Raw genomic sequence first — 10,356 nt, 5'->3', positions numbered from 1 at the left:
TAAAGAATTATTTTCATGGGCTGTGTATTGGGTTTCCTGACTTTGTATATACATACTGTCTCTTTCAAAATCGCTTATAGATGTTTGGTTTTAACGTTTATGTGCAGCTGAGATCACACTGTTGGACAATAATATCATTGTCTATAAGTTTGCCCAGGACCTTCACTTCTTTGTTACTGGAGGTGAAAATGAAAACGAGCTCATCTTATCTTCTGTTCTTCAAGGCTTTTTCGATGCTGTTGCACTTCTTCTGAGGTATTTTCTCTACTTGAATATGCCTTAATTTATTGATACACGATCTCCAGAACTTAAGTTTGATGCATCCGTTTCTTTACCAGGAACAATGTGGAAAAGATGGAAGCCCTTGAGAACTTGGATCTCATCTTTCTGTGCCTTGATGAAATGGTCGACCAGGGGTATGCAAGTTTTAATATGTTAGCCCTACATGACAGTTATATAAAAGTCCTAAACATGTTAAAAGATTTCCTGAACCGTTTTTGAGCTTGTCCTATATATCTTAGCATTTAGCTATTGTTTGATTATGGGTTATATGTGGATAATGTGTTAAGGGTGGTTCTTGAAACGGACCCAAACGTCATTGCCGGGAAAGTAGCAATGCAGAGCACAGAAGCTAGTGGTTCACTCTCTGAACAGGTAATTGACACTTTTTGATTATTATTGTTACATCTCCCTACGAAGAAAGCAACAGTTTTTGCTATAATTTTGGTCTGGTTCGGCTATAAACACAAAAGTGCACTTCTAATTTGGATCCATTGTTTACATTTTTGGGAATTGCAGACATTAACTCAAGCGATAGCAACAGCTCGGGAGCATCTGACAAGAAGTCTGCTTACATGAGTTTAACCTAATAGAAGAATGGACTTCAATTTCTATGATAAGCAACTATTATGAGTGAGTTTTGTCTTCCGGTTTCGAAACTTATTAAAAAAGTCTCTAATAATTATATAAATAGCTTTGTGCAATTGGTGGAATGTTTTTGGAGACTGGATTATTGAAACAAGAATTTGATTACTCTACTTGAAGTCTAGAAAAGCTATTCACGAAAGTCTAAACTCTAAAGCGATTTCAGATGCTAGTGAGGGGTGAAGAAAGTGCCACCCCCTAAGGCTTAGAACCTTCTAATTTGAGGTGCACGCCAATCAGTTTTTGGTTCGACTTTGGGATGAATTTAGGTAAAAAAAATAACTAAAGCGATAAAGAAATAATGAATTTCAGATTATTTTTTAAGTAACAGATAAAGTCGAATAAGAGATCTTGTATTAGAAAATCCAAAACCAACTAGAAATTAGCAGATTTTTCAATTATTAAGTTAGATTTAGTATTTCAAGCCCTCTCTGTATAAACACAGACGCTTCTCCTTCTCGTTACTCAAATCTGCAAACGTTTTCCTGTGAATTACTCTCTCAAGGTACTTGTTTCTCCGATCTCTTCTCTTAATATTTTTTTCGTCTGATCTTTTTGGTTCTACCATTCAGAATCCTCCGTTGAGATTATTTTCTGCCATATAAAAAATTGTCTTACAGATGACAGTCCAAATCTACGCAAAGACTCTTACAGAAAAGACCATAACACTTGATGTTGAAACCTCCGACTCCATCCTTAATGTCAAGGCAATGATCCAGGAAAAAGAAGGCATTCCTTTAGATCAGCAGAGACTGATTTTTTCCGGTAGACTGCTTGATGATGGTCCTACTTTGGCTGATTACAATATCCAAAAAAACTCAACTCTCCACTTGGTTCTGAAGTTGAGAGGTGGTATGCAGATCTTTGTTAAGACTCTTACAAACAAGATCATAACTCTTGAGGTGAGAAGCTTCGACACGATCGAGAACGTCAGGGAAAATATCCAAGATAAAGAAGGAATCCCTCCTGACCAGCAACGACTTATCTTTGCCGGTACACAGCTGGAGGATGGTCGTACCTTGGCTGATTACAGAATCCAGAAAGAGTCAACCCTCCACTTGGTTCTAAAAGGTGTTATGCAAATCTTTGTGAAGACTCCTGCGGGAAAGACCATAACCCTCAAGGTCAAAAGCTCAGACACCATCCATAACGTCAAGGTCAACATCCAAGACAAAGAAGGGATCCCTCCAGACCAGCAGAGGCTTATCTTTCACCAAGAAGAGCTCCTTGATGACCTTACTGTGGATTACGGCATCCATTCAAGACTTAACCGTCTCCGTCGTCCCAACATTCAAGATATAGAAAGGATCCCTACAGACCAGCACAGGCCGTTCCTTGCTCTTATGAATTCAGGCAGCCAGAAAAGGTCAAGACTTTTCTTTCTCCGTCCTGTCAACATCCAAGATAAAGAAGGGATCCCTCCAGACCAGCAGAGACTGATATTTCACCGGAAGAGCTCCAGGAGGACTTTACTCTTGCGGATTACGGCATCCAGGGAAATTCAAAACTTTACCTTCTTAATCGTCTTCACTGTCGTACGCAGATATTCGTCGAGACCCTTCCCGGTGTAACCAGTACCGGTGAAACCCTTGCCGCTAAAACCCTTACCCTAGAAGTTGATACCTCAGACACCATTGGCAATGTCAAGGCGAAGATTCAAGACGAGGAAAATTTACCCTCAGACCAGCAGAGGCTGATATTTCTCGGTAGAGAGCTCAAGGATGACCGTACTGTTGCGGACTACCGCATCCCGAGAAACTCAAAACTTTACCTTGTCCTTTGTCTTCCCCGTCGTATGCAGATATTCGTCAAGACCCTTCCCGGTGTAACCAGTACCGGTGAAACCCTTCCCGCTAAAATCATTACAGTAGAAGTTGAGAGCTTAGACACCATTGACAATATCAAGGCCAAGATTCAAGATGAGGCAAATTTACTCCCGGACCAGCAGAGGCTGGGGTATCTCGGTAGACCGCTCGATGATTGCCGTCGGACTCTTGCGGATTACGGCATCCAGGCCGAGTCAACCCTTTACGTTATCCGTCGTATTCCCCGTGTTATACAGATATTCGTTAACACCTATTCCGTAACCCATACCCCTATAACAATTACCCTAGAAGTTGAGGACTCAGACACTATTGATAGTGTTGCAGGTAAGATCGAAGACAAGGAAGGAATACCTCTGGAGATACAGAAACTTATCTTTGGTGGTAAAGTGCTTAAGGGTGGTCGAACAGTAGCATATTACAACATTAAGAACGGATCAACTCTTCATCAGTTGTATTTTCTGAGAGTCAACACTTGACCTTGTTCTCAGTCTCCGCGGTGGAAGCTCCTGAACAAGAACTGGCGTCGATGACCTTTGAGATTCTAGTGCTTTGGTTTTTTTTTCCTTTACTTGGTATGTTTTACGTTTTGATGATCTCGTAAATAGGCTTTTACCATTCAACTTCGAAGTCTTTTCAACAATAATAAATTCACTTGCTTTTCTTATTTCTCTGTTCCACAAAATCTAAATCTCAATTACCATGAAATCAGTTTTTTTGAGCTTTTGAAACCTTGACAAATGCGCAAAACTATCATCGAAGAAGCAACAGCTAATGTATAATTCATTGTAGTCGGCTTGATGGAAAACACACTTAAAAGAGTTTTGCAAATGTTCAAAGGGTGGTCAAAGACAAAAACGATCAATAAAAAAGTAGAGCTTCAGATATAGCAAAAAGGATCTACATTGCGTTTATAACACCGAGGCAGGAATTTTGGAATCATACGCACCAAAAACGCCGAACTTATGCTTATGTAACCCCACACATCTTTTGCTCAATAATTTAAAATTTCAGTCGTTTGCAATTGCATGGAAAATTACTACCGACTCCTGTTTTATTTCTATTTTGTCACCTAAAAATATATTATCCATTGCATTTGCATATATGTCGACAAGTTGACAATGACGGTGAGCTCCAAAAGAGTTTTCTTTTCTTTTCTTTAATTTATCTTTTGCATTAAAGCTCCAAAGAAAAAAAGAAATTGACATGGGACTAGATCTTCTTGTCCCCTTAAGGCAAAGTTCATTAGATTTTCTCTTTTTGGCTAGATATATTTCATTATTATGAACTATATTCCCTTCTTACCAATAAATTACGTCCAAAATTTTACATTTATAAAACCTGAATTAAAAACTACACCATTGTGACACATTCATATAAAACTTAAATAATTTTTTTGTACCTGCATGAATGTGTTGTGTTAATAGTTTAGATACAGTTTATCAGTCGGTCGTCACTGTAACTGTAAAGCATACAAATATTATAGTTATAGACGAGAGAGATCCAACGAATCCAATAATAAATATTTATACTTTTTTTTTTTTGTTTGGTTTTGATGGTCGCCATGAGGACGCCACCCACGTTCTCTCTGTTCGTCAGCCATCACACTGTCAAATGGCAGCTTGTCTCAATCTTCATCTTTCAGTTCATGAACTTCACTTCCAATGGAAACCCATCTCTTTCTCCTCTTTCTCTCTCTCATTCCACTACTTTTCTTCAAACCCGGATCCAGGTTCGGATCCTCCGGTCCAATAGCGGCCTCGTTCGGCGGCTCTGCTTTCTTCTGCGCCATTGACGCTAGTGGTCGTCAAGATGTCATCTGCTGGGGCAAAAACTATTCATCACCTTCTTCTCCAACTTCTTCTTCTTCATCTCTTGCTTCTTCCACTTCCGCAAGTTACACCATTCCGTCAATGGCGGTTCTTTCAGGCGGTGACGGGTTTCTCTGCGGTATTCTATCCAACACTTCTCAGGCGTTTTGTTTCAGCTCACTTGGTTCTTCTTCTTCAGGTATGGATCTTGTTCCTCTAGCTTACAGGACTACAGCTTACTCCCAGATCGCTGCTGGAAACAGCCATGTCTGTGCAGTTAGAGGAGCTTACTACTCCGATCACGATGCTGGAACTATCGACTGTTGGGAGATAACAAGAACTAAGAATAACAACAGCTTAATCGCTAAAGAGAATCCAAACTTCTATGATCAGTTTGTTAGTAATCTCGTCTTCAACAAGATCGTTTCTGGTGATGGGTTTAGCTGTGGTGGAATCAGAGATGGTGGATTGCTCTGTTTTGGTCCCAATTCTACTAATTTAGGGTTTAACACATCTTCTGATAGCTTCCAAGTCTTAGCCGCCGGGAAAAACTCACTCTGTGCGATTCTAAACTCATCCCGGGAGGTGAAGTGTTGGGGAGAGGATGAGTCTTTCGTCAACTCTCCAACGGATGATTCTCGTTTCGTCGCGTTAACCTCAGGTCCTCGCCATTTCTGTGGAATCCGTGAGGATACTCATGAGGTTGAGTGTTGGGGAAACTCGAATTTTTCATTGATTCCAAAAGGTTCTGGATTCAAAGCGATTGCTTCATCTGATTTCATTGTTTGTGGTATTAGAGAAGAGGATCTTGTTCTTGATTGCTGGATGGTTAACGGGTCATCTACATTAGCTTACGATCCACCTTTAGAGCTGTGTAGTCCAGGGATGTGTCGAGCTGGTCCGTGTAACGAAAAAGAGTTTGCTTTCAACGCAAGTATCCTCAACGAACCTGACCTAACGAGTTTGTGTGTAAGGAAAGAGTTAATGGTCTGTTCACCTTGCGGCTCTGATTGCTCTCATGGATTTTTCTTGTCTAGTTCTTGCACTGAGAACTCTGATCGGATCTGTACGCCTTGTTCGCTCTGTCAAAACAGTTCGTGTTCGGACATATGTAAGCTTCATAACAGCAATTTTCCAGACAAGCATTGGCATCAACTACAGAGACTTGTCCTAATCATTGGATCTTGCGCATCCGCTCTGTTGATCATCATAATCGGTTGCTGCGTCGTGCCACGTATTTTCTCTAGTCCTAATAAAGATGACGGTGCTGCGAATCAATTCAAGTCTTGTATAGGAAAGCCTGATTTAGACACCGAGCCACTTGAATATATCTCCCCTGCTCCATCAGTAACACCTTTTGCTCAAGTGTTCAGACTCTCTGAGCTTAAAGATGCGACCAACGGGTTTAAAGAGTTCAATGAGTTAGGCAGAGGAAGCTACGGGTTTGTCTACAAAGCTGTGTTAGCTGACGGGAGACAAGTAGCGGTTAAGAGAGCAAACGCATCAACCATAATTCACACAAACACAAGAGAGTTCGAGACGGAACTAGAGATTCTCTGTAACATTAGGCATTGCAACATTGTGAATCTCCTCGGTTACTCGACTGAAATGGGAGAGAGGCTTCTTGTTTACGAGTACATGCCTCACGGTACGCTTCACGACCATCTACACGGAGGGTTTTCGCCGTTGAGTTGGAGCTTAAGGATGAAAATAGCTACGCAAACCGCAAAGGGTCTTGACTATCTTCACAATGAAGCTGAGCCAAGAATCGTTCATGGTGATGTGAAGTCTTCGAATGTACTTTTGGACTCAGATTGGGTAGCGAGAGTTGCGGATTTCGGGCTAGTGACATCGTCGAACGAGAAGAATATGGACATCAAAAGAGATGTTTATGACTTTGGGGTTGTGTTGTTAGAGATTTTAACGGGAAGGAAACGTTATGATAGGGACTGTGATCCGCCTGAGATTGTCCAGTGGACGGTTCCGGTGATCAGAGAAGGCAAAGCGGCGGCGATTGTGGATAAGTATATTGCGTTGCCGAAAAACGTTGAGCCATTGTTGAAACTTGCTGACATGGCGGAGTTGTGTGTACGGGATGATCCTAATCAACGACCAACGATGTCGGAACTTGCAAACTGGTTGGAACATGTCACACAAGAGATGCATTGATCTTCTCTAGCTTTATATTTGTTTTTGTTTTTTCGGGGAATAACAAAGTCATTACAATGAGACGGCGGCGATTTGTGGATAAGTAATAGTATACTACTATTAATTTAAATTGTGATTAAGTTAATAACAATGTTCGTTCTCAGCTAAAATTTTCAGATTTGGCATATGAATCTCTAAAAGCAAAGAAGGCAGTAGTAGTTAGATCGTTTACTTAGCTGTTTTTAAGATTTAATTATTTTTTGAACAGCTTCAGTGTTTGTAATTAACCATTTTTTACCAAACAATTAGCTAATTAGTTCATGCACACATTCTGTCTACTTTGTATATAACTATTTTCAACAAACATTTACCTACTTTGTCAGATTTCCAAATTTACATGACATTTAGTCATTTACTGCTCTACATCAGAATCTTACTAAAAAAATACAAAGATTAAAAGAACCTACTGATATACTATTGACAAATTGAATTAGAGCTTTTCTTAGTCACAAAACAGCTTTTTGTTACAAAATTGGAAACCATCTCTCTTTCTGGGATCTTTTATTACACATGTACATTCCTCATTGACATATTATTTCTCATTACGTACGAACCACACGAATATGTTCAGATCTAAGTCTAACAAATATATTATTTTTCCACTCAAATACAAATCTTGTTAGGGTATAACATCAGCTCAGGGGAAACGACAAATTGAAGTTAATGAATAGTATTTGGCTTCAGATCATGGATTCATGGATAGCACGTGACACGTTACAATGAAGACAATGCAAAGTTCTAAATATAAAATCTCGATGCAAAGGTCTAAACTAACAAAGAACTCGATCTTGTTCAATCTTAGTGAATTAAACCTAAGAATATCTTTGACATATCTATCAGTCTATAATACATTGGTGTTCCGCGAGGATGTTAAGGGTGGACCTAGGTAGAAGGTTACTGGGGCACGTGCCCCATACAAGATTTGATAATTTTTAATTTTGTTATATAATTTATGGAAATGAAACAATTCATTGATTGTGTTTCATGTTCTCTACTAATTTTATTTAGCTAATGAGTATTTACTTTCTATTTCTATTATTTTAAGGTAATAAATGATTTTTATATTAGTCTAATTATTCATTTTTTACCTTATATACAAATTACTATAACCAATTGTCAATTAACACATTTTATTTTGCTTCATTTACATGTCTTTTGATATATGTTCATATAACATTTTATAAATTAAATATTTATATGTTAAATATGTTGTGTTGTTGTGACCCATGTTAATTATGTTTCTAGATCCGCCCCATTGTTAATTACGTTTGACGAAGTAAAGTCAGAATAGTTAAGAGAATTCAGCCAAAAAAAACCCAAACTTTACAGAATTTGCCAAAAAAAACATAAATTTCTTATCTAGCCAAATAAACACTCAACTTTTGTTGACTTTCAAATATAATAACAAATTTTTCATTGATTTCCCAAATCAACACACCATTTATTAAGTTAACAGAAAACTTAAACGTCATTAGCAACGCCGTTTACTGCTGGGGTTAAATCATAAGACGTTTTGAAATTCTTAGTTTTAAAAAAAAAATTTGCATCACCAATGCTCGAACTCGGGTTCTCAGACTGCAAAGGGAGTATTATACCACTGAACTAGTGGCAACTTTCAAACATTAATGTAATGTACTTGATGTTATTATAGTGTGTATACGGAATTAAAAACAGAAAAAAATCAGACAACCTTACCAAAATCAGACTTTGTCGATGTAGAGAGAAGAAGACCTCGGTTTAGAGCAAGCAGGTCGATTTTTTCTTTTACTTTTCAACCTTCAATTCATTTTGTTAGTTAATTTTCAGATTTTAGAACTAAGTTGCAGGCTTGGTTTGAACAATTCTAAGTTTTGGTTTTGTAAGTGAATATAAATTACAGATTTTTTTAATTTTAGTTGGTTTGTTTGCAGATTTTTGTTAGTTAATTCCAGTTTTGGTCTGTGCAATCTGTGAATTGAAAGTTGAAAAGAAAAAAAAAAATCGACCTGCGTGCTTTACGCCGAGGTCTTCTTTTCTCTCGACGTCGACAAAGTCTGATTTTTTCCCTTTTTTTAATTCCGTGTACTCATATAATAGAATCAAGTACAGTGCACTATTGTTCGAAAGTTTCCACTAGTTCAGTGGTATAATACCCCCTTATGCACTCCCAGAACCCGAGTTCGAGCCTTGATGATGCAGATTTTTTTTTTTTTAAACTAAGAATTTAGAAACGTCTTATGATTTAACCCCAGCAGTAAACGGCGTTTTTCTGTTAACTTAATAAATGGTGTGTTGATTTGGGAAGTCAATGAAAAGTTTGTTATTATATTTAAAAGTCAACAAAATTTGAGTGTTTATTTGGCAAGATAAGAATTCATGTTTTTTTTGACAAATTCTGTAAAGTTTGGGTTTTTTTTGGCTGAATTCTCGAATAGTTAAACATGCAATTATATTCAAAGATGCATCATCAACAGAGTCTCATAGAAAAAGTTCACATTGTTTGTTCAGAAAAAAAAAAAAGTTTACAACGATCGTAAAAAAAAAAAAAAAAAAAGTTTACAATGTTTGTTCAAAAAATGAAAAAAAGTTTACATTCTATATATTTATACGTCACGATCATAGGTCTATATAATTTATAAATGAATAAAAATTGATTTTACATTCACAACTAGTTTAAAAGACAAGGTTTCCGTATCCAAGTTGACGCATCTCCTCTCCAGTCTGCCGTTTCCCACTAAATATTTTTATAATGATAATTATTTCCTTAATAATAATTATAATGGTTGATAAAAAAAAAATAATTTTCCTTAATTATATATGTCTATCTTTGGAATTTGCTTAATGAAAGTGTGTGTGAGTGGTTAGGTATGTGATTCTATTACCTCTCTTTATTTTTTTTCAATTTTTATTATTGATTTCGAATCGCTTTATTTATACCTTCTTAGGGTAATGTTTCAAAATGATGAATAATCACGATTACAATTTTCCAACACTTTGATTTGTTATAATTGAAATATATATCTGTAAATGATCACGATCAGCTGCAATTTCACGTAAATATCAAACATCCCATAGTTACAATTATATCTGGCAATTGAATATTCAAATATATAGAGATTAGATTAGAGATGATCACTTACTCTTCCTTTTGAAGAAATGTTTATTTTATTAATAGTATTCTTTGTTTTCTTGTGAGGTTTTTTAGCTAATTGTGATCTTCACTCTATATTCATACTAATTTTAGCTAATGGCTATGGAAATTATAGAAACTCTTTTAGGGCTTATGCCTTTCTTTTTTTGGTTGGTAGACAGGGTTTATGCTTTTGAAAGAAAACACTATTTTTTAAGACATTATAGTATACACCAATATTTTTTTTTTTTTTTTTTTTTTTNCTTATATACACAATTATTCAAAAACGACAAAACAAGAGTTAATATGGAATTCCAAAAAAAATATCAGTTCACCTTTCGGACCCATATAATATAAGAATATTATGTTGGCTAAAAGTAGGGTTATTATAGGTTTAAAATTTTTAAAAATGTAAATATAGCCTACTTTGTTAAGAATATTAAACTAAAAATAATTAGGCAAAGTATAAATTTAGAAGGGG

At 36.7% G+C, this 10,356-nt stretch overlaps 1 protein-coding gene and 2 pseudogenes across 1 annotated transcript; all 3 read left to right on the top strand.

Moving 5' to 3' along the window:
* LOC104748092 (coatomer subunit zeta-2-like) lies at positions 16-858 on the top strand. Its single transcript, XM_010469783.1, has 5 exons — positions 16-31; positions 108-255; positions 339-416; positions 570-654; positions 799-858. The coding sequence occupies exons 1-5, from the start codon at positions 16-18 to the stop codon at positions 856-858; spliced, it is 387 nt and encodes a 128-aa protein (XP_010468085.1).
* Positions 71-3,492, top strand: LOC104745154 (annotated as a pseudogene).
* LOC104745153 lies at positions 4,119-6,876 on the top strand (annotated as a pseudogene).

The sequence above is a fragment of the Camelina sativa genome, chromosome 15, assembly GCF_000633955.1.
Source record: "Camelina sativa cultivar DH55 chromosome 15, Cs, whole genome shotgun sequence".
NCBI classification, from domain to species: domain Eukaryota; kingdom Viridiplantae; phylum Streptophyta; class Magnoliopsida; order Brassicales; family Brassicaceae; genus Camelina; species Camelina sativa.
Note: the sequence above shows the minus strand (reverse complement) of the source record. Positions and strands in the feature narration are given on the sequence as shown.

Excerpts from the sequence above, each read along its gene's own strand:
- LOC104748092 (XM_010469783.1), top strand. Across the intron at positions 417-569 it reads GATGAAATGGTCGACCAGGG|GGTGGTTCTTGAAACGGACC; the intron begins GTATGCAAGTTT and ends TAATGTGTTAAG. Across the intron at positions 655-798 it reads GTGGTTCACTCTCTGAACAG|ACATTAACTCAAGCGATAGC; the intron begins GTAATTGACACT and ends TGGGAATTGCAG.